The sequence below is a fragment of the Electrophorus electricus genome, chromosome 15, assembly GCF_013358815.1.
Source record: "Electrophorus electricus isolate fEleEle1 chromosome 15, fEleEle1.pri, whole genome shotgun sequence".
NCBI lineage: Eukaryota > Metazoa > Chordata > Actinopteri > Gymnotiformes > Gymnotidae > Electrophorus > Electrophorus electricus.
The window spans coordinates 4,107,111-4,131,409 of NC_049549.1; the positions used below are offsets into that span (position 1 = coordinate 4,107,111).

At 41.3% G+C, this 24,299-nt stretch overlaps 2 protein-coding genes across 5 annotated transcripts in view; one reads left to right on the plus strand and one right to left on the minus strand.

Moving 5' to 3' along the window:
* Nucleotides 1-583: 583 nt before the first annotated feature.
* serpinh1b (serpin peptidase inhibitor, clade H (heat shock protein 47), member 1b) lies at nucleotides 584-4,759 on the minus strand. Of its 2 annotated transcripts, XM_027024337.2 has the most exons (6): nucleotides 4,648-4,759; nucleotides 3,791-3,834; nucleotides 2,634-3,247; nucleotides 2,414-2,512; nucleotides 2,070-2,302; nucleotides 584-1,970 (listed from the first exon to the last, which is right to left on the minus strand). In XM_027024337.2, exons 3-6 carry the CDS (start codon nucleotides 3,214-3,216, stop codon nucleotides 1,668-1,670), a joined length of 1,218 nt encoding a protein of 405 aa, XP_026880138.2. In that variant the 5' UTR covers nucleotides 3,217-3,247; nucleotides 3,791-3,834; nucleotides 4,648-4,759; the 3' UTR covers nucleotides 584-1,667. The 2 variants fall into 2 exon arrangements, with proteins under 2 accessions (XP_026880138.2, XP_026880139.2); XM_027024338.2 differs by lacking the exon at nucleotides 3,791-3,834.
* A 4,819-nt stretch (nucleotides 4,760-9,578) lies between these two features.
* Nucleotides 9,579-24,299, plus strand: part of gdpd5b (glycerophosphodiester phosphodiesterase domain containing 5b) — a 32,783-nt gene continuing 18,062 nt past the window's right edge. For all 3 annotated transcript variants that reach the window (XM_035533991.1, XM_035533990.1, XM_027024327.2), the window contains exons 1-2: nucleotides 9,579-9,890; nucleotides 20,165-20,339. In XM_035533991.1, coding sequence (XP_035389884.1) covers nucleotides 20,223-20,339 — 117 coding nt within the window. In that variant the 5' untranslated portion in view covers nucleotides 9,579-9,890; nucleotides 20,165-20,222. The remainder of the gene's footprint in view (nucleotides 9,891-20,164; nucleotides 20,340-24,299) is intronic.

The following is a 24,299-nucleotide window of genomic DNA, read 5'->3' on the forward strand; positions in this document are numbered from 1 at the left end:
TTTTTTAAGGGTACAGTACCTATTTTTCTCTTTTGGAGGTATTCTTATTAAGATTTACTTAGAATTATTTTTTGCTACAATTGTTTGTAAATATATATATATGTACAGTTACAGATTGTAGGCCATCTGTTTCCATGCAGAAGGTTGTCAGCAACCCTCTGTGCCACACATCAGTCACCAGTTTTGGATCACAGCTACTGGTGACTGAATTTTATTTAGTGCCTTTCTAACAGTGACTCTGATAAGGTCAAGCACAGCAGTGTTGCTAGATGATGGTCGAGGGTGGTCAAAACTAAAGAGGACTCCTGTGAAACTGAAGAGTTTGTGGTGATACACTTTGCATTGCAAAAGTTGGATTATGGCCTCTGACTGTACACCTACGAGGTGTTTGAAGTAAATAAATGGAAGTAATAAAGTGGCTGTAAACGTACATCTGCATGCTCAGGATTCGAAACTGTTTCTAAACATTAATGTAGAACAAAATATTAAGCAATTTTCATTGCTTGTTTAAATATGTGGAAGATATTTTTTTAAGTTAGAAATACTTTTGAGCCCTTTTATTGAAGTACCATTGGGACACAAATTATTTTTTCAAGTTTATTTTAAAAATTAAGAAAACAATGAGCAACAGTAGATCAACAAATAATGCACGGTAAGCACATCTTGGAGCATAATACCACATCATGTGTATTTCAACTGAAACATTGAAAAGGGCAGAAAAAGAATAACATCAGTGCAGAAGACAAGGCAGTGAAATGGAAGAATCCTAAAAGTTTGAACAACATTTGCGCAAAAATCATTTTCCTCTTTAAACATTAAAGATAAGGCAAGGAACCAACACAGACTGAGTGGAGTGAGAGAAAGCAACAGGCAAAAACCCCCCAAAAAACCTCAATACCACTAGGCCAACATCAATAATGTCATACTTAATATAAGTATAGCGTCTATTCTGATGAACTCACTATACGCTTAATAAGGCATATGGTAACGTTCCCCCTATCTCACCATAAAGACCTTTATCTCCAGCTTCTGGTTTAATCTCTGTTAAGGAGAAGCAACTGAATGGCCTCAGTTATATATATAAACTGATATTCAGTTATTTCCTGTACTGGGATCTGCCAGGATCTCCCTTCTATTGTTTGGATATGCATTCCAACCCAGGAATTTCATCAGGAATTTCATCAGGACTGAATCAGGACAGGGCGACTAGATAGTATGTAGTGATGGCGCACCCACTTCCTGGTGTTGTACCCTCGTGATCTTATGGAAGGTACAGTTTTATTCATCTTTAATGCTCATTCAGATTTTTTTTAAGGGTACAGTACCTATTTTTCTCTTTTGGAGGTATTCTTTTGGAGGTATTCTTTTGGAGGTATTCTCCATCACAATTGATGTGAAACCTGTGGATACATTTGTAGGTATCCAATTCCTTTGCACCTGGTGCAGCTCATGTTTGCAATAACACTTACCGATACCTGAACACATCTAGACACTACGGTAGTTTTATCTCAGTTGTGAAATATGCTTGGGAAAATGATGGTGCAGATTCTACTGGAATGTGCTCATGAGGTAACAGTCACACCATAACTAGAATATCAAACAAAAACAATAGCAAAAACAAAACAACCCCTGACCCCAAAGCCATACAAAAGCTGCACAGCTAAAAACTACAATTCATCCCTCATTTTTTCACCTTTGGGCTTCACCAGCCTGCCAATGAAGAGGATAGAGTCCGTTTGGTTGTCCTTCACCAGGAAGATGAAGGGGTGGTCAGCATAGAAGAGCTTGGGGTTCCTGAGCTTCTCTGAGCCAAAGATGCTGGCATCAAAGGGGTTGCCCTCTGTGTCCCACTCCCAAGCGGAGGCATGGAAGACGTTGGACAGGTACAGGTCTTTTTTACCAGACATCTTCGACAAGTCTGCTTTGGACTTGTCTACTGCCTCAGAGAGACCAAGTTCTGCCAGATGTTTCTATGAAAGAAGAACAGTGTTGTACATCGTATACAAAGGATGACCTGCGCATGAGCTTAATTAAACAATGCAGTGCTGCCAGTTTCCATTGAAGCTCACCTGGAGGTCGTGGCTGACTTCCATGCTGACCTTGGGCAGGGAAATGGCCACTGCCCTCTCCTTCAGCTTGCTTGTCCACGTGCCCAGCTGCTCGTGTGTGAGGAGTTTCTCCAGCCTCTCGAGGGGCTCCACATGGTAGGGCATGATGAAGATCATGCTCGACTTCTTGTGGGCCAATGGCATGTTGAGCACGAACAGCCTGTTCTCTGTGTCATCATAGAAGCCATATAGACCTGCAGAGATGCAAATGTTGGTCAGTTTATTATAGAAATCCAAACATCAGCCTGACCCTTTTCATGAACACAGGGTGAAGAAAAGCAGGATTGCATGGCTATTAGTCAGACCTGTGCGGTGCATCATTGGGACAGATAGGGTGTAAGAGGGGTTCACGAGGAATCCACGGTTGTCGACCATCTTGTGGTGGAACTTCTCATCCCAGTGAGCTGCATTTTTTTTAATTAATTTTGTTTAATTAAAAAATGGTGGAATCTTAAAAGTATTTCTTCAATTAAATCAAATTAAAAATTTAATTTAACTCTTTGGTATCTTTAATTTCACGCTTACGTTTGAAGAACATGGCATTGACCATAACGGCACCGTCGGTGTTCTGCATATCCTTCGTGACCTCTGGCAGCTTGCCATCAGTGGACTTGGCTGCCCACTCATTGATGGAGCTGATGGCACTCCTCTTGTCACGGAAGTTGACCTTCGAGTGCTCATACTTGTAATGCTTCTTGCTGTTCTTCACGAAGTCATCGGTGAAGCTGACGGAGCTGGGGCTGTAGAGCTTGTTGTTTATCTTCCAGGTGATGTTGCGGGCAACGGGGTTGCTGACCTCCTGCAGGAGCTCAGAGAGGCCCGTATGCAAGTGCTCATCTTGTAGGGCGCTGGCATTCAGGATGGTCTTGACCTGGGAGGCGGTGGAGGATCTGCTGCCAAGGGCCACCAGGCCCAAGGAAGAGGCCACCACCACTGGGGAGATCAGGATGTTCTCCTGGTTCTTCTCTTTGGCTAAGTTGTGGTAGAGGTTGAAAGCCAGGTTGGAGCTGGTATCTGCCAAGGAGCTCGCATGGCTACTCAGCTTCTTCTCCTCAGTGGCGGAGGCTACAGCCAGGAGCCACGAAATGATGAGAGTGCTCATCCACATCCTTGCTTTCGGTTCACACAACACTGGAAGTCTAGGGGAGTGGAAAGTGATACGCCATATTATAACCCAACATAAAAGGACAGCAAAAAATAACATCTATATATGTTTGAGAGAGTGCACATGTGTTTGTTGTGTCGTCTCAGTTCAATGTAGCCATCACCTGTATCTGTGTTTTGTGCAAGACAAGTCTGTTGGAATAACATTATTACCAGAGATCATGGCTTTCTAAGGAAAGCCTTCTTTTTGGAAGTAAGCCATACTTGCTTGTAGGCTAGCTTTGTTACATAAACAGCTCCTCAGCTGCAGTAACACTCCAAACAGGAAATGCAATGTAAGTCCTATGGCTCTTAATGGGGCACCTTTTCAGGTCTGGTTCTAGCAGCCTTTAATGTGTAAATGCCCTTTAAGAGGCATGAGCCAGCATGTTACTGGCGCCAGCCACAACAAAAGGAACCACAGCCTCCCCTGAGGCTGCAACTGGAGATGAGTCTCAAAACCGTTATCAGCCTTTTCACTCAGATCTGTTATCACTTCTTTCTGTACAGCATCCCCCCCCCCCCATCATCTTGAATACCTTGAAAGGTTTTCATAGTGTTGTCAACGATTGTGATTTTCATTCTGAAAGACAAGAGGTGCATTTGGGTGATCTACAGAAGAAAACGTTATACAAATATTGCTCTAGAATTTTTTTTCAGAGGCTAAATTGCTATTTAATCATTATGTTTTGCCTTGGCAACTTTCTACTAAGTAGTCTGAAAATTATTTCTTCATGCAAACTCAAATGCCACATTGGCACTTCATGCACAGACAGGCAGGGACACGTAGGCTTTTCTTATTGGCTCCAGCTTCTTGAGAAGAAAAACTTCTGACCAATCAGAGATTCCAGAGGAAGTTGTGATTTCACCGAGAACATGAAACCACTCCCTACACTTTTTTTTAATTACGTTTTTGTTTTGTTTTTTAATTACATGTTCTGTTTAAGAGTGTAAAAATATTTGAATTGAGTATATTACATGAGAAGCACAAAATGATGCCCACAGATGTAAACATACAATAGAGAGAAACAAAGTGCGCTTTGTTAAAAGTGTTTTTTTTTAACCATTCATGGTCCAGTTTAAGAATCTTAAACACTATAGCTATCTCCTATAGTTATTTTAATGCTCACCCCTCTTGCTATTCAAAAACACAGTTAGCCAGACAAAACTAGACAGCAAAAGCAAAACATGCTTCTGAAATCCAACTGTTATCTTGCTTCTACAAGTGCAGATTTGTACATGCTCTTTTTCATCTGCTGTCTTTTTTCCATAGATGATTAGATTTGTTGAGAAAAATGGCGTTGGGCCTGAATGCAGAAACATTTAAAGCAAGTCAAAGAAAAGCCCCTTCTGTCATTTCTTTGCAGAACTCTGGCACAGCCCTGGTTTGTCTTACCTTGGACAGTTTCTTCTGGTGCTCTTCTCTGCGTCTCGTTGGTGCTGACCTGCTGAAGAGCAACGGTTCCTTGAGGTATATATACTGCAGTAAGGAATGTTCTGGAACCAGAACAGGAATATTCAAATGAGGATGTCTGGCTCTTCTTGGGAAGCTGGAGCTGAGACCTCCCACTGGATCAAATGACCACGGTTGGGAAGTGAACCCATCTCTGCAGGGTCCTAAATCCTATTCCAGTTTAAAAATATTTCACAGAGACTGGGACAATTAACATTTGATTTAACATATTATTATGCACTCCGAATATGCAAAACTGAATATGCAAAGAGCAATGCAACTTTTTGTCATGGACTAAACCAACCTCTTGGCCCCTATAGTTATCTTTGTCTTATACACAGTGTATAAGTGCACATGGAACTGGACATAGTGTATATAACTGCATGCTTCACAACCTAGAGAAAAGAGGATTAGGTGAAAACATAAAAAGTATGATCAGGTTCGCTCTCATGTTACTCTGGAGGCTACTTTTTGGCATGCCTGGGCCCTGGACCCACCCCCATTCCTCTCTACTCCCCCACTGCCACGTTTTACAGTCTACTGCCGGCTCGGACACCCTGTGAGGGTGGGGAGCAGCAGCTCCCCACAGTCTACACGCCGCGTTAATGCACTCTTTAGATTTTTGAATTGCTTGAAAGGTGATTTTCAAGATTTCTTCCTACCCCAGTGTTGCACAAAAGTTATTTATCTGTTTTCATGTTATCCAGTAGGTCCTTGTTTCATGGTGATATAGAGAGAGCTGTTTTTACTGGTTGTAATATGTAGATGTTAAACAGTGTGTTTTTCCTTACAATATTGAGAGGTTTCTATTTAAAGTAATTAGTAACATTACTGCAATGCAATTCAATTTGACCATGAGGTTCTCCTCTGTAATAAACCAAATGAATTATCTCACTCTCTTTCTCTTTTCCTTTACAGCATAGTCATAAATACCCTGTTGCTATTTGTTGGGTTCATTTGTCAGAGTGCCACAAATGTGCTTATACAAACACCAAGCCATGGACAATTCACAACCCCCACATCAAATTCAGTAGTGGAAAAGTCCTCTTCGGGGTAATTAATGTCTCCGAGGTTGAGTAAAACAAAGAAATTCCTCTAGCACCTAGCAAAGCCACACAGATTTATACCAAATCAGCTCAAAGCAGCGACTCCTGGCATTTTAAGTCTACAAATGCAGAGGCTGGATGTTGTGAAAGAAAACACCAGAAAAACACATGCAGTATGAAGGTTTTTGCTGGAATTTATCAGTTGAATATGCACCACTGATCCTGGGTCAGAAAACGACCCTTGAGAAAAGACTTGCTGAATCTTACTCTGAAGAAGGAATAACATGTAACAATAAACAGAAGGGGAAGATTAAGCTTTGGTTAAGCTTGGGCTTTTAGGTTCTTGGGTACATTGGTCAAATAGACATTTTTGTGTGTATTCATGGTAAATATAACATTTTACTTGGTTTAAAAACTTTGTCTTCACTCTGAGTGTCGTGTAAAACGAACAAGGCAAAAATGATTCAAAAACTATACACTGCCTTGGTGTGGTATGGGCTTTTTAACACCTGGCACTGTTTTTGATTACTCTAATTGCTTTCCTAGGAACCTTTCAAACAAGCTCCATCTCTCTCAAGCTTCTCTGCTTATTATAGTTAAACTGCCACAAACCACACATTTCTGTCACTGAGTTTTTTTTGTGAAACACTCAGTATGAAACATCACAAGCATCAGTAAACTGCAGTAATTCCACTTTTCACAGTCCATTTGAGGCTTAAAGATTCCTGTGTGTGTGTGTGTGTGTGTGTGTGTGTGTGTGTGTGTGTGTGTCCTTGAACTGCACAGGCTGTAGACTCCATCCAGAAGGAGGAGTTGCATGTGTGGGTGTTCATAACATGATGTAAGACATATGCAAGGTTGCACTGTCTGATATGCTGATGAAACTTTCTGCTAAATTACATTTTTTGAGAAGACCAAGAAAGGCAAAATCCACACAAGGGTTATTATTAAAAACACTAAGGTTTTGTGCTTGTCATTTATATACAACCTAGCATGCAATCTTTCACAGCCATGCATGGTCTTGTTACTCTTTGAAAATGCATAGGACTTTATTTCTGTGTAGGGGGTGGGAACAGTTACAATCACAAGTAGTTACAGTTACAATCTGGCTGTTACTTATACTCGTGTTGGATTGTGTAGGGATGGTCTTTTGAAAATATATCTTAAAGTTCAGAGTAATAATTGGGTGGGTCTCATGCAATGGCCCTGTTCAAGCTGAAATGCTCTGTAAATACAGTGCATCCAGAAAGTATTCACAGCGCTTCACTTTTTCCACATTTTATTAGCCTTATTCCAAAATGGATTAAATTCATTTTTTCTACACACAATACCCCATAATGACAAAGTGAAAAAGGTTGTTTGAAATTGTTGGAAATTTATTAAAAATAAAAAACCAAAAAAAAAAAATCACATGTACATAAGTATTCACAGCCTTTGCCATGACACTCAAAATTGAGCTCAGGTGCATCCTATTTCCACTGATCATCCTTCAGTTGTTCCGACAACTTGATTGGAGTCCACCTGTGGTAAATCCAGTTGATTGGATATGATTTGGAAAGGCACACACCTGTCTATATAAGGTCCCACAGTTGACAGTACATGTCAGAGCACAAACCAAGCCATGCAGTCCAAGGAATTGTCTTGAGGGACAGATTGGGGGAAGGGTACAGAAAAACCTCTGCAGCATTGAAGCTCCCAATGAGCACAGTGGCCTCCACCATCCATAAATGGAAGATGTTTGGAACCACCAGGACTCTTCCTAGAGCTGGCTGCCTGGCTAATCTAAGTGATCGGGGTGGAAGGGCCTTAGTCAGGGAAGTGACCAAGAACCCAAGAGTCACTCTGACAGCTTCAGCATTGCTCTGTGGAGAGAGGAGAACCTTCCAGAAGGACAACCATTTCTGCAGCAATCAGGCCTGTATGGTAGAGTGGCCAGATGGAAGCCACTCCTCAATAAAAGGCACCTGAAGGACTCTCAGACCATGAGAAACAAAATTCTCTGCTCTGATGAAACAAAGATTGGACTCTTTGGCCTGAATGCCATGAGTTATGTCTGAAGGAAACCAGGCACCGCTCAGCACCTGGCCAATACCATCCCTACAGTGAAGCATGGTGGTGGCAGCATCATGCTGTGGGGTTGTTTTTCAGCAGCAGGAACTGGGCCAAGGGAAAGATTAATGCAGCAATGATTAAAGATTAAATAGACAGCCTTAAAGAAAACCTGCTCCAGAGCACTCTGGACCTCAGACTGGGGTGAAGGTTCAACTTCCAACAGGACAGTGACACTAAGCACACAGCTAAGATACCAAAGGAGTGGCTTTGGGACAACTCAAGAACATTCACAGAGTGGCCCAGTCTCCTTCTGGCTGTCTTGTTCTAAAGGATAGATAGAATTTTCAAAAATATTTAAGTCAAATTCCCCAACATGGATTAAAAACATGTATGTGCACCTAGCAAACAAACGTTTTTTAGCATGTACTGTTAAAATTTGCTAGCCTCATTTATAGAAAATTAACATATCAAACTGTATAGAGTTCTGAGAGATGGCTGAAGCAGCATAAATGAATTCAGGACAATTTACAGGACAAGACAGCACTCAGCTACTAGAGTACAATGGCCTCCAGCGGTCTGCTCCTTCTGTTCAGCCTGTGAAACATAACTGAGTGGACCTGGTCGCTCTCTTATGTTAATTGGGAGCACAGTCAATGAGGACTCAGGTGTCAGTCTCTGAAATTGCCTGGACTGCTTTTAATCTCAAGGTAATTTAGCTAGATAAATTCAGTAATTTCTGTGTGTGTGTGTGTGTGTGGTCGTTCGTTCCAGTGCTGTAAAAGATAAGAAAACATTTCACTCGTATTTTGTTTTTTATATCTTTGTTATTCTGCCTCTAGATGGCGACACTGGAAAGTAGTTTCAGAAAATGTGTTCAATTGAGGAAGGCTCCTTTTAAGATATTCTAACATTCCTCATATTTCCTCTACGTCCCTCTAAAAATGACCACCAGCGAGTCACATAGCCAGGGCTAACTTTACTTTCAAAGGTGTCTGTCCGATATAGGTGTGCTACTGTCAGTTTGTGAACAGAACAGTGAGGAATTCTCAGCCTCCGCCCGCCTATAAAGGTCAGGCAGAGTGTGTTGCTCTGCTCCACCCTTTCCCTTGGGCTCAGCGGCCAATGCCCGAAACCCAAGACCGCCGTCGGTCTCTGAATGTGGCAGCATGACGCTAAATCTTGCTCCCCATTTCTCCAAGTGTAAATATTCTATCAAGCCAGACCCCTGCGAGTACCTCCCGCTGCTAGCTACCATTCAGGGGGCGGCGGAAGTTCGGGGTTTACAGAGCAGCTGGGTGCTGTTTTTTAAGCATTGACAGTAAATGGTAGGAATCTTCTTTCCCTCAACAAAAGCTGAAATGTCAGGGCATCGATAATAACGCTAGGCCTTAATGTGCGAATTCTCTTGGGATTACATGAATCGCTCTGAATGCGATATACCCAATACGGTACTCCACTCACATGAGAACCTGTTTTATTTATTGGGGGAGGGAGATAAAATTATTATTTTGCAAATCATCTAATTTTGTTTTTTACACAACATTCACCGGCAGCACTGCTAAAGGTTACGAAACTACTAAAGTAGCGAAATTAAGTTACTATGTTACTGTTTTTCTTAACACAATGGTGAACTGCAGCGCCCATGTACAATAGGTAGGCTCATTTGCCCCTATCTAATTTGACGGCAGATAGCGCGATTGGACGCACCAATATATCGCCCCGCCCCTTTCCCGCCCCGCCCCTTTCTCGCCACTAGCGTAGGTTAACCAACCCGTCTTAAAACCCTCCGGTCTGATGCTATAGTAGCGTAAACCCTACCGACAGCGCAAAAACAAGGTGAAACAGTCCCGCTAAATAAGAGTTTTGGACTGGCCCGTGTCTGCATCGCCTGTTTATCTCGGGGGTGTTTCGTACGTGGCCACTCCAGCCGGGGCGTATGTGTGATATTCACTTCTGATTTTATGAAGTGCTCCGATACTTTTGTGGCAATATCGCCGCCGAATTTAGGTGTGAAAAAGAGTTCAACGGGATACGCGGCGAAAGCAGTTCACCTGGCTTCCCAGCTGTAGGCAACCAAGTCTGAAGAAGGTAAGACATTAAGAGCCATCAACTTGAACAGATTTTCGCATCTGAAAATAAGAGGTCGGAAAACAGTCCGGTTTCTTTTAATGTCTTGGTGTGTTTTAAACTGATCTCGTGAGGCTAAACCCAGTAGGCTTTTGACTTTTAGGATAAATCACTTGAATGGGCTACCAGTAGTTGCTGGAGTCGGTGCGCAAATTATAGCAAAGGTCGTGTGCCATTTCGCTCAGTTTCTGTGAGCAGGTCGGTTTGGTTCATTAATAAATGAAGCTGATGCCAGTGCACGGCTCGATCTTAATGACAGGCTGCGGCTGACTCTTGGAGCGCGCCTGCTGGTGTATTACTGGTCACCCGGAAACACCCGCTTTGTTTGTTGACAGCTTTTAGGCTATTGGACTGATACTCAAATAAACGTCGTATTAGAGATTTACTGTCCCATATAGGAAACTTGTCTTGGCTATATAAAAACAAACGTCAACAAAATAGATAATTTGTATTATTGTTTGAAATTGTATAAGATTAAATTATATTAGGCTTGATTGATTTATGTGATGTTACATGCATTTCTTTGAGCTGCTGCATAAGGAAACATTAAGTAGTGGGAAACCCTGATGTCAGTCTCACAGGGTCATCAGGCTAAGCATCCACAGAGAAGTGCACTCAGTGATGCACTCTGACATAACTGGCCTCAGTCAATGTTCATTTACAGATCACAGATTAAGTGGAACACATATCTGTAACTGGCATTCTGATGAAGCACGTCACCAAAGGCCAGACGTGGTACAACAGAGGTTACTGGTTCTCATTTACTCTGAGTATATCCTTTTACATGTATTAATTAGCACTGGAATGTTTGGGACATTTCTTGTGCATGGGTTATACACACTTTGAATGAATGGAACAACACTTTAAAACCCATTAAATATGTCACACTATCATTCTTCTTAAATAACCCAGTCACTGGCTAGGCATTGATATTTAGTGATAAATGGTAAAAACATCCTGACATTGCTAATTCTAGTTTTCTCTGTTGACCCCAGAAAGCTCAACCATTATTGTCTTGTATCTATAAGTTCAAAGTGTTTTTTTTTCTGACCAATCAAATATTAAAATAAGTTCAGTTTAGCAAAAATTAAATACTGCACATGATGCTGACGACGACGACGACGATTATTATTATTGCTGTTGTGTAGTTTGTTGTTTATAAGAAAGTATCATATAGGAATATGTCTGGCTGTCTATGTAAAGAATCATATAAACGACACAGGAAACTGGAAAGGTTAGTTTTTCTGCCACAGGCAACGTTGTACGGCATTACCTCTGTTAGCACGACTGAGAGGGATGATGCTGAACAATGGTCGGTTATTACTGTCAGTCCTTTCTGGGCCCCAGATCTGCCCCCTCTGTGATTAGATGTCCCTACACATGTTCATTGCTCACCGCTGTGTCTTAAAGCCTGCCCTGTCATAATCAATAGACTAAAGAAAGAAAGAAAGAAAGAAAGAAAGAAAGAAATAGAACATGGAGGACTTTGTATTCCTAGAAAAAAAAGTCTATTTTAAACAGTGCCTACAGCAAGAATGTCTGTGTGGGGTAATTATATCTGTAAGGATTTTCTCCACTAATTGTCAGAAATTGCAGCAATTATGAATCCCCCACTGGCATTGGTCTTATCTGTATTGTCTTTGGTTCAATGAGACTTTTGCTTACCTGTGCTGTGTGTGTGTGTGTGCACGCGTGTGTGTGTGCATGTTTACGTGTGCGCGTGTGTGTGTGTGCATGTTTATGTGTGTGTGCATGTTTACGTGTGTGTGTGTGTGTGTGCATGTTGCTGTGTGTGTGTGTGTGTGTGTGTGTAACTGAGTATGGTGTTTTTGGGTCTCGGTATTTTTGTCCTGCGCACCACACCAGTGTAATGTTGTTGTCACCTCCTCTGTTGGCCATATTGAAGATAAAGTATCAAGTTTGAGATTCACCTTTGGTCTGTGGCAGTTCCTTTTGCTAGGCCTTTGTACTGCCACCCAGGAAAAACTCACGTGATTTTATTATGTCTCCTGAATAATCTTTCGGCCTAAAATGAGACACATGCTTTATTCAGAGACATCAAAATTGTGCAGTCAACACACATTTTGTTGTTGACATTTAAAGGTGGTGTCTTAGGAAGAACCGGCATGTTTTGATTGTACCAAGTTGCCGATTCCAAAAAATGCAATGAGCTTTGTCCCTACGTAGCCCCTGGTCCCAGCGTGAAAGCTCCTGGAACAGGGCGTATGCCTACAGGGAGCCTGAAGCCAGGCGTGGGCAGCCTGGATCAGAGCTGCATTTGGGGCAGCGTGTTCCGCCTGCTGCTCTGGCCACATCTTTGTTGGGTAGCTATTACAAACGGCTGCCTGTCCTCCTTTTCCCCCAAGGGGTGGCCCTGATGCATCGCTCGCTCCCTGCCCGTCTTGGTGCATGGCACCGATACAACCAATTTCTCAAGGATGTTTGGGTGCGCAGAAAGAGTTAAAGTTTCGATGGCCTTCTTTTCTGCCACAGGGAACAGTATCAGCACCTAGTGTCTGATTAGACTTTGAGGCAGCATTACCTTCCTGGTCAGGGCCAACCAGATGCACCAAACTGCAGGAATCAGGCTGTTCTCCCTTATCTTTGTTTTAATGTTTGGGAGTTTGTTCACATTAGCCCCCACAGAGAGCATTGAGTTCAGCCAGTATCTTCGATACAGATGTCCGTGCCTACAAGTGGTTAGAGTCATACAAATGCATTTTGGCATATTTGTGAGTGGGTGGCAAAGTGATGTATTTACTTGTCTCGGTTATCTGAGAATGTGTTTCTAGAGACATGTTATGTCCACAGTGAGCACCCACATAAAAGAAAGGTCATACACCCTGGAAAAAAAGCTGTTTTATTGCAATGTTTAATATAATGTGACTAATTTCATTTGTATGCACAATAAAGTAATGCATATGCTATGTGTAAGAGAAATTTTAAAAAAAAATGTCTTAAAATCCTCTCAGCTTCAGGGTGGTATCACTGATAGGGATACGGAGGGTACACTGATGTTTAAATAGTATGCTATGTAACAGCAGGCCGCTGGAGACTTGAACGCAATGTGTAAACGTATTTGTGTAAAAGTAGTCCCTTTCAAATCATCCATCACATGCTTTTGTTATGGTTTAACACTAAAGCATGACACGGCACCGGCCATGACTTATTCACGTGTGTAACCTGACTGCCTTTCAGGCTGGTTGAGATCCTTATTCAGTCAAAGCCGTATTGTGTGCGTGTGTGTCTGTGTGTTCGGAGTAGTCCAAGCCGATGGATATGAAGAAACTGAAGGAGATCTCTACAGACGACCCTCACGTCTGGCACAGAGGAAAAGGTGTCAGGGAGAAAGAGATAGTGAGTGATGGGCAGAATGACAGAGAAAGAGAAGAATGCTCATGAACAGTGACGTACAGTGACATGGTTAACTAATGCATGAAGCTGCTTCCGAAGCCTGCTTTAAGATGCATTCATGGAAACAGTGTCCTTGTGTCTGTGTTTGTGCATGTACAAAGTGTTCAGTATCCTACTGTGTATAAAATGTTTGGTATACCGAGTTATTTGGTATCTTACAATTATTTCCAGTGTCCAGAAGAATGTTTCATCTGTGTTTGAACCGCAGTTGCCTCGGCACTGCGTGCGTGCCGGCTTCGCCAACCATCTCTCACTCCCTCTCACTTTTATTTCTCTTGTCACTCCCTGCAGCTTTTAATTAGCACCAAAGAATGTTTAAACTTTCCACGCAGTGCTTCAGAGCAGCGACCCTCTTCTCAGCTGTGACATCCCACACGGAGGGAGGAAACGTCTCTAACGCTACCTCAGCCCCTTACAATTACAGCGGGGGCTGATTGACGTTGTTGCATGTTATCTCCAGCCAGTGTGGTGTGATGAGGAGGCAGCCTCTTGTCACTTACCACAAGGCTTTTAATTTATAGCTTCTGTAAATTAGATCCCATTTAGAATGGTAAACTTGGCTGCGTTTTCCTGCTTTAGCCGAAAGACAGATACACAAATTCATATTTTGCATGTCAAGATAATTAGGGTGCTACAGGAAGCGTTATGAGTAATGGGTTTTTGCATTGATGTGGTATAGTATTAAGTGTGGGATTTTTTTTTTCCATATTAATCATCTTGATACTTTACCAAGCATTAGACTGAGCAGTCCTGCATTCAGTGATGTATACATTTCCTTATAGAGAATTTATATTTAGCTAAATATATCACGCCAGCGGAAAATTGATTAGTCATTCCAAGGTCTAGCTTCTCCAGCCACTCCTAACTGGACAGTCTCCAATCATCTGCTGACTCATTCAACTTCTTCTCTTGTCTCGAGCATTTCTCACCTTTTCTGTCCTTAGAAGAGAAGACTGAGGGCTTGCGTACCTGTTACTGCTTTACAGTGCTCCATGATTGTCATGATCTCCAGGCCTTTTGATCGCTTGGTTACAGGATATGAGAGAGTTGCTGGCGTTGATGTTTACCCTTCTAATAATACACATCAATGTATATTTATTCATTTGTTTAAATCCTTTCACATGGAATACATATAGATGCCTTCTCAGTTCATTTTTTGAATTACCCCTCAGATTGTTATGAGGGATTGCTTTCATAATTTTATGGCTCTGTTTGCCTCTTATATATGCACCTATTTCAAGATTCTGCCAGGTTTATGTGTAAGACTGCTTCAGGCAAGTGTCAGTTAGGTATTGTTGCCAGCTGATTTGGCACTATTATACCGTATATTATATGTTACTATTATACAAAGAGCCTGTTTTCAGCAGGGAGCATACACTTTTATTTGCAGTAATATTTCTTTATGAGTAGATGTTAAACTCAATGCCATGAATTACGCCTTACATAAATCATGGACTACAACAAAAGCTGCAGAAGAAATACACCTTTTAATTTTTTCTTTTCTTTTCTTTTTTATTTTACACCTGAATGTTTTACACATTTGTTATGACTATTTCATGTCACACAGTTTATTAAGGATAGATCTAATCCCTCATGTTTTTATATTTTTATAGTTGGTTGGATGCCTGGTTGGCTTGTTTGCTGCTTTATTGGCTTGTTGGCTGCTTGTTTGACTGCTTGGTTGGCTTGTTCTGTTTGTTCAAAGTTCTACTAAGGCTGAAAATACTTTAGAGGTCTAGGTTGTTGTTCTCTGTCCTGTGTGGGAAAATGACTAATTTCTCTGGTGAAATCAATTTTGGTTCTGATATTTTTGAACAAGAACTATTGAGAATACATAATATCAAAACATCTCTATTATTGTTGGACAGGTGTGCATAAGGCAAATCTGTCATGACTATCTTGTTCTTTCACTTTCTCTGCCTATCTTTCTCCCTCTCTTGTTCTGTCTTTCTCTCTCTCTCTCTCTCTCTCTCGCTCTCTCTCATTCATGTACACACGCACACCCTAAAACACAATCATAAATATGTACATTTTCTGCACTCACATACTCATATACAAGTTGGTCAGAGTTGATCAGTATCATCACAGAAGTAGTAAAATAATTTCAATAGCAAACTATATTTTTTTTATCATTAGGCACTCATCATATGGACACTAATGGAAAAATGAGAGCCAGGGCTTAATGTGGTACTGATGTACAAAATGAGGTCAAATGAGGTTAAATTCTGACCTAATTTTCAAATGATTTGCTAATTTATGCTTCTTGATTGGAATTGCTGTAGCTGAAGTATCGTTTCCAAGAGTTTAAAAATGTGTCCCTAATTCTGAATGAACCATGCTTTTAATGCCTGATCAAACTGATTCTATAACTAGCTGGCTTGACCTCGTTCCTGATCAATTTAAGACTAATGACTAATTAAATCATTAAGCGTCACTGGGCACAGTGCAATGTGAGTATTGTGCTTTCTCTAAGATTATGCGAGTTGAAATTCCATTAACACTGCTTGACTGTAATGTTTCCCTCCATCCCCATACAAGTGCATGTATTTTGCAGTTATAACAGGAGCCAGTTAAGATAGGTATAGGCTAGCTATTCTGGATCTAATGAGCAAGATGTGATTTGCGATCTCAGTTAATCTGCTGATTTAAGTTTAATCATCAAAGGTTTCCATGGAATTTTCACTTGAAGTGACATGATCACCTGGAACCATCTTGAACTGAGTCATTCTGTTTTCTTTGATTTCGTGCCAGATTCCAATATGCAGATCATCTCACTGTAGTTACTGTCTTTACATACTTCTAGTTGAAGCATGTATTGAAGAAACACAATTTGAAAAGTAGATGAGTATTTAGCAATGGGGCTGCATTGGGTTCAACACAGTACAAAAAGAAAAAACCATAGTGACATAAACTAACATGTATTTAGGATTAGGCACAGAAAGCTCTTCATGTTGTACTAATGCTGTAATCCTACTCAGTTGCTGTGGTCCTCTGAAAGAAAGAGATTATGGCCAGATGGTGACCATAATTACGATCTCTTTTTGAAAATTTTGGATGCATGTGAAAACTGACAACTGAAAATGTGAAAATGGATGTGAAACAGTTGCCTGACATTGTATGTTATAACTTTAACATCTTAGCATGCACCCAAAAGAAACGCACAATATATAGCCACACCCACAGCCCGCATACTCTGTGTAGATTTAAATGGTTCTCAGTGAAAGCATGAGTCACCTCACATATTTATTCAGTATCACCTACAGCTCGCGTGCCAGTATGCCAGTATGCACAACTGTAATTCCCTTAGTCATTCCGGTGTAAACAACCAAGGCTTGCCTGCAAAGAATGTCCAAAATGACTGTTGCTCTTGTAGTAGTAGTGTGGAAATAGCAGACTGTCCTCCCAGGCACTCTAAAACTGAGGCTTGGGTCTCCCACTCTAAAGGAGGGTGTTTTTGCTTGGGTTGACTAAACAGATGGTCACTTGGATGTTCCTTGCTGGCGTGGTGGTAATGAGTGGGAGGGCCGGCTGAATCAGCTCAGGAGGGGCTTTAATTCAAGATGAAGGCAAACCCAGACAACCTGCTAATGGAATTCTGCTGCTCGTGACCCATCGCTTATGTATTTCTAATGTTTTCGTCATCATCATAATTGTAACCTCAACAGCAAGACTGAGTCATAAGGGTTGGGATAATTCTGGAAAAAGTTATCTGACGTAATTGATTTTAGAATTGTACACTGTGTTTATAATTGTTTTATATTTTGGGTACTTTTTTGAAAGTGAGAAGGGGTTGCCAATTTTAGGTATTACATTACGTTTATTGTTCCAAAGACAAAACTTGGCTGCAAATACACTGCACACTTCTTTTATGGCTTTGTTTTCTATTTTGGAGAAGAAGTGAGAAGTGTTTCAGTTGTTCAGATTTGTCATGCTGCTGCCCAATGGAAAAAAAGCAATAGTAACATCCCTTCAATATCACACATCTTTGATTACAAGATGTGGTCTTGTTTCCTGCAACACACCTGTGTGAGGCAGCAGATATGTGTGTGGTTATGACGCACTGTGTCGCAAGTAGAAGTGATTCCTGAAATGACAATAATCTAAAGATAGGTTGTTATGTGGTTCATTTTCTGATGTCCTTACCATGATGATGGTTTTAAGGGATTCGACATCAGTGTGTGAAGCGAACTGATTTCCCCACGTTTACATGTGACGCAGCAAAGAACCTTCTCAACCACGTCTGCGCCGTTGACGGTGTTTGTTGACTCTTCATTCTGTTGTAGTACAGAGGTTCATCCTCAGCTCATGCAAAAGGGCTGTTTTCACCTGCGGCTTCGTTCCTGATGCCTGTATGACTGCACAAATGGTCTCTGTCTTCTGGCCTTTCCGTTCAGTTTCCTTCAATGTACTACAGCCCAAAGTGCTGAACCATTTCCCTTGCTGGAGACCGTTATGCTCCTTTTTCTAGCGCTAGGAAATGAGACAGCAGAAAGAGATACTGTTGTTCACGGTCACAATCTTTATCCTTAGAGGGGTATGTTGCAGTGTTAATTTAATAGTAGTGCTCATTAAGATAAGGATATTTTCCTCCCAGTCCTTATTTAATTAGCCCCTCTTTTTACTATGTTGGTGAATGTTGAGCACAACATTTTGAATTCTCAGAGCTCGGGGAAAAATGTTTTATTCAATGGGACATTGATGGTGTTATACAGTGATATTGCATAATCTCCCCAATTCACTTTCTTAGGGTTATGTGTACATGATCAGACAAGGAGATGATATAATAATCTAATAGTGTGTAATGTAGAATGGACAGTGTGATGACCGTTCCAGCTTTGTCACATGGTGTTTGAGATTCCCTGCTTGTGCCTTCCAAGTGAGGCACATTGCTCATACAATGAAATCAATCATGTAGCCCTGTCACAAGAAATATTATCTCCATGGGTTGTACACCTCTCATCCAGCCTATTTTTACATGTCCAGAAACAGAAACAGGAAATGCTTTATAATTTAGCAGATTTGCCACACCATATGAAGGAACAAGAAAAATGACTGTGTACTCAAAAAATGTATTGGCGTGTACACAGCACAGCTGAATAATGTATACCATGCATATTTTAATTTGTATAGCATGTGCGTTTGAATGACCTAATTATGAAAGCTGATCAAGTTTGACCTTGTAACCGCGTCCTTCAACATGAAAGGTTGGAAGTACAATTTGATTATCAAAGTGATAGCCCAGGCTTAGTGGAGCCAAAGTACCGAATGTCCAGAGGTTATTCTAAGGACACGTCATCTCACAGTGAAACGTAACATTAACCTGGAGAAAACGGATACATATTTGCACCATCCCACAGTTTTCAGAAATATAATACATTAGGCTTTCTTGGAATGTGAGGAACTGGAGCAGCTTCTTTTCACCGAGTTTTAATTAGTTGCTGCTTTTAAACACAGTACTCCCTGACCTTCAAGATTAAGGTGAAGGGATAACTGATCACTGTCCACATCCACCGCTGGTTAGAGAGCTGCAGATTTCACGGTGTTTAATTTACTGACAAGATACGATGGCGTGTTTGATTCCTAGTGTTCTTTTTGGGAAAGGAGGAATCGGTCTTGCATTCTTACAGGCACGGTCTGCAGGTTCAGAGCTGGAGCTAAACCAAGAGCACAAATGACAGGTGCAGTACTAGCAGCAGGCCTAGCACGTCCCTCTGGTGCAATGCAAACGAAGTGCATTGCCATTCCAATGCCTCGGATGGGGCACCATTTTGGGCCCTCTTAGAAATGCTACATTAAGTAGATATGCAGCCATTATCACACACAGACAAGACTTTGCTTTTAAAGGCAGTTTTCTCTTTGATTGGCTCTTTGAAGAAGAGTGAGCCAATTTGCAGCTATTGGCTCTAATGCTTATTTTTACTGTCAGACAGAATGTATAACTAGCTTCATGCATGCTAGTTATTTTAAGATGACCAAATATGCTTTTGCCTGAGATAATGCCCATGGAGTAACAAGGGCCTTTTGAAAAGTGTGTACTTTCAGGGGTTACTTGAATGCAAAACACCATATCTGTCAAGCACTTGTGCACTCATTGACCAGAAACTACAGATAAGGCTTTTGAAGGAACACAAGAGACTTACTCACTCAGAGCTACAGCCTCATCTGATGGAAATAAGCTTTTAGGTTGCATTAATGCTCATCCTCTTCAACCTCTGCTCTCAGCATGGTCCGTAGTTTTGTCTAGTTCCACATAACTATTCTTGTACAGTTCTGGTTAAGAGCCATAACTCAGAATAAACCGTATGTTCTCTGAAAGTTGTTATTCCAGTTTTAAAATTATGTGAATATAATTTCATTTAATGCATTTGAAAGTAAACACTCGCATTCCTTAAATGTGAAGATGTTGTGGGCTGGTTCCCACAATTCCCTAGATGGGAGGCAAAGTTTATTTCTTATACTGGCTGAAAGGCAGTGGAAAGTCTTTTTGCTTAAGATGCAGAAATGCAGTTTTAAACTCCCTGCGAATTAATTTGTGATTAGCCTGCGTTCAGGCTTAGTCTTGCTGCTTCTGGGCATGATTGATGCTGTAGTAATGGATCACAAACACTTTCGTTTCTGCTGGTGTGTACTGAAGCCTAAATATCTAGAGTTTTGAAACCTTAAAGAAAACTGATTTATCCGGACATGTTTAGGTGACAGTTAAAATCTGGAACAGTTCACAACATGCACTACTTAAGTATGCTGAAGTAGGTTTTTTCCTGACACCGGCTCTCCCCCCTCTCTCTTTGTGTGTGTGTGTGTGTGTGTGTGCGCGCCTCCAGGGTGCTATGCCGTCAGTGGGATGGTAGAAGGGAGGAGTTGAGTCCAGTCTGAAGGAGCATGGTGAAGCACCAACCCCTGCAGGTCTATGAGAGACAGCTGTGTTTGTCATGTCTGACAGGGATCTACGGCTGCCGTTGGAAACGTTATCAGCGGTCACATGACGACACCACAAAGGTGAGCCTGTCCAATTACATGGCATTTAGCGTGATGTTTAGTGGCTTGCTGAATAGTGCTCATTAGCAGATTTTTTTTTTTACTGCCATTGTTTTGATGAGTGATCACCAGTGTAAGATGGATATGATTAAAAGTTTTAAAAATGGTTATTATGGTTGTGCAGTATGAAGGGAGTAGTGAAAAAGTAAATTATAATCATTCACAAAGATGAAATAACAGCATGTAGGGCCAGTTTTTCAGACAGATTATAGATTATACAAAATTACCTGTAAATTCTAGTTTGGATTCCCTGATTTCAGTTAAAATTAGGCTTAATCTGTGTTTTATGAAAACGTAGTGTTGTAAAACTGTTATTGTGAGTTAATTTCACTTAAAATATGTAATTGGAATTTTATCTGGGGTACAAGACACAGGATCTAATCGCCTTGCGCCAAGCAGAGAGTTGTAGCAGAGAGTTTACAGAACGTCGTAGTTATTATTCAGTGCCTTTACACAAGAGTACAGTTGAGAATGCAGTATATATCAGTAGCTGTGTGGATTTCAGGCAGGTTACACAGCCTAGCAGAGGACTGCACATGCTCGTTAGTGCATGTTTTCTTCATTGTGAAGGCAGTTTGACCTCTGCTAGTCTGTACCTGTTATAAGGTAATTATATTTCTGAGTTAGATTAGCAAGTTGAAATTTTTCACTTGGGTATACTAAGTATTGGGTATTATGAATGTTGAGAGTTGCGGTATGTGTATTATGTCTCTCCTTTTTTTTTTTTTTTTTTTAACATCACTTCTTGCTCATCTTTTTATGACCTATTTGTAAAGCACTGAGCTACCCCTTCTATGAATGATGCTTTTTAAATCTAGTTTCTTATTCTTATTCTAATTCTTCTTATTCTTATTGAACTGATAACAGCAGATTGTCTTCTGAATAACTACTCCAGCTGGCCACAGTAAACAGATAATGGGACAAACCAAAAACAAGGTACCTCTTAAAAGAGAAATTGTATCCCTCCTCTTTTTTTGGGGGGGGGGGGAGGATTATCTGACATGGCAGATTAACTAAAGCAAGTGACTGTATTTTGCAGCTGTGGTCCAGTGCTGTGCCGATGTGCTCGGTTCCCTACTTAAAGAAGCCAATGAGTCATCTTCATCTCTGTTTGACTTTTAATGCACTTAACATTTCCTGCATCTTCAGCTGTGAAGTTTCTTCTTTCAATTAATTGTCTGTGGTGGCAGTTGTGTTTTTTGTGCCCACAGAAGAGCTTTCATGCAGTTCATTTAATGTGCGTACAGTTCCGGTGACATGGGTGTATGTATTATTTAGGTGCACTGAAAGAGATTTACGGCTGTGCTAGTAGACTGCTAACAAAATAGTATTACCCTAATTACCTAATGTAGTAGGAGAAGCCAAGAGTGCAGTGTGGGATATCCTGCTTTGAATAGAAAGGCTTGGTATTGAAACAGGATGATGTGGGCTTTTAACCCAGTGAATGATGTTTCATTGTTGTTGTGCTGTCTGCTGCTCACCTGCATTTTGAAGTGGTGTGTCCTCCGTGTAAAAAAAACCCATGAGCCATTATTTATTTATTTATTGATCCTACACTGCCAGTTCTGTAGGTATCTTGTGTGAGACACACTGAGCTAAGTGAGGAGCTCTTATTTATTGCACCCATTCAGACAGAGCTGCAGTTTGATCCAGCTTGACTGCATGAGAAATCTTCACTGGACACCTCTGTGTTCTCTTTGATGTTATGAGAAGGGTGTGATTCACTCTGCCTAGGGCCTTTAGGTAGCGCCCTGTCAGACAAGCACACATCATCACCAGGCATGTTTTCTCATAGGCTCTTGCTCAGCTGCGCTCGGGTCTCTGTGTTTTATCTCTTGCCAGTTATGATGGTGCAGTTTTGCTCACTTAACCTGCACTGTTAGAGGTGATTCGAAACTCCCCAGCATTGTTTAAGAACGCACTTGCATTTCAGAATGTTCAGTGCCACCCAAGAGTTGCTTAGACCAAATAATTAGGGTTTCTTGTTTCAGTAGCTTTCTGCGTGGAGTAGCATTATTGTGCAAATATAAAAGGGGAGTGGTTATAATGATGCCCCTGGGTGAGATTGGTTCAGAATTATCTGTGAGAGAACCAGCCAGGGAGATGAACCAGTCACCATATCTGTGACCCAGAATATCAGTAGTGGTGAGAATGTAGGAGAGAAAGCAGCACTTTCAGAACTGGCACTGGAGACGTATGTAGGAGGAATATGTATGCAGGATTAGCTAACATTGAGGGCAGGTACTGGGGTATCAGAATCTTTTTATCTGCAGTTCCTTTTGTGCATGCTCATGTTTTCATTGTTTATGCTTTTTTTTTTTTTGCTCATTTTCACTACATTCAGAATTCAGTGGCATGAGCAGTTGGGCTCTCCAGGACTGATCTCAAAACAAGTCCAAGGGAGAAAATGATGCCACCAACTTTCCATTCCAGTTGCACAGTGGGAGGTTGAACCGGTGGCCAGGTTTCCTGTTGTGCTGTGGATCTCAGCTGTCAGCGATTTTGGCAACCGAGCCGAGGGGCCTGCGTCTGCCCGCGGGCCTTCAGAAACAGCCAGCTCAGCGGTCTGCTTTATGTTCTGATCGCACCATCCAGCAAGGCCTTATGCAAGGCAGCGATGTAGAGTGAATCCCATTAACTACCTCTGGAATTCAATTCCGCTGAAAGCTGAGTTAAGGCATGGAAATGTGTCTCAGCTGCTGGCCAGCCAGTCCTTACTACTGCAAGGACAGAATTAAACTATTAAACAGCATAGCCTGTCAGACTGCATCACTTTAACATACCATACTCATTTATTATTCACATACATTTAGAAAACTCAGAATTGCTCGAAATGGGCCAAGTCATGTTGAGGGCCATAATATAATAATAACAAATGATAATAATAAAGATGACAACCTCAAATAATCTGCTCTTCAGTCAGTACGGTTCATCTGTTGGTAGCTTCAATTTAAGCAAATTCATAATCTCAGGTTTTTTTTAAATGTCTGATTTTTATAGACATTTTCTGATGACTGTCAATTGGTAGGTGACCGTTCATTCAGGCAGTTAATTAAGAAGAACAAGAACACCAAGGTGGCACTTCTTAAAAAAAAGAAAAGAAAAAAGCATATCACCTGTGTGAAAAGCACACACATGCTGATCCGCATGCAAAATAATGCACACGCACGCACACATTCACACGATTAACCTCTTGGTCTCTTTTAGAAACCTCTTTTAGGTAACAGATAATCTGCTGCCATGTACAAATTGTGTTAGTTATCCTCTAGCCCTTCATCAGTAGTCAGGTTCTGACCACAGGACAGGTGCATGCTGGGTATTTTGGGTGGTGGACCACTCTCAGTCCTCTAGTGACACTGACACCTGTAGAAAACCCCAGCAACATTTCTGACAAATGCCCACAGTCGGAAGAGCATCTCCATCCACAAATGGAGTAGACAGTGGCTCGTGGAGCATCATGAGCCTGTCTGAACTCTGGCTTTGTATGGTCATGTCCCAGGGACCACGGATGATTCAATGGGAACCTGTTTGGGCACAAACTTTGGCAACTGTCAAAGACATGAAGGGTGGCATTCTTATCTGATCTATCATCTTCGCAACAGAATGGCAGATAGAGTCTACAGAAAAAGTCTGCTTTTTACTCTTGAGCTTACTTGTATGCGGAGTGATGGCTCTCTCTCTTGCTCTGTGTGTGTGTGTGTGTGTGTGTGTGTGTGTGTGTGTGTGTGTGTGTGTCTGTGTCTGCATGCACAGTTGTCCTGTGTTAATGCACCCTGCTCTACAGAAAACCGATCCCTTGTCAGTAATAATTGAGAGATTTTCCATTTACACAGCTTGTTTTTCCTGAGGCCATTGTATTGTAAACAACAGAATACCAAAACAGCAATTGCATATGCGTGTGGTGGGCTTTCTGTTGCTGTT

Coding starts and splice junctions, on each gene's coding strand:
- serpinh1b (XM_027024338.2), bottom strand. CDS start 3,216: ATGTGGATGAGCACTCTCATCATTTCGTGGCTCCTGGCTGTAGCCTCC. Junction 2,513..2,633: donor CAATGCCATGTTCTTCAAAC/GTAAGCGTGAAA, acceptor AAAAAAATGCAG/CTCACTGGGATGAGAAGTTC. Junction 1,971..2,069: donor AAGTCAGCCACGACCTCCAG/GTGAGCTTCAAT, acceptor CTTCTTTCATAG/AAACATCTGGCAGAACTTGG.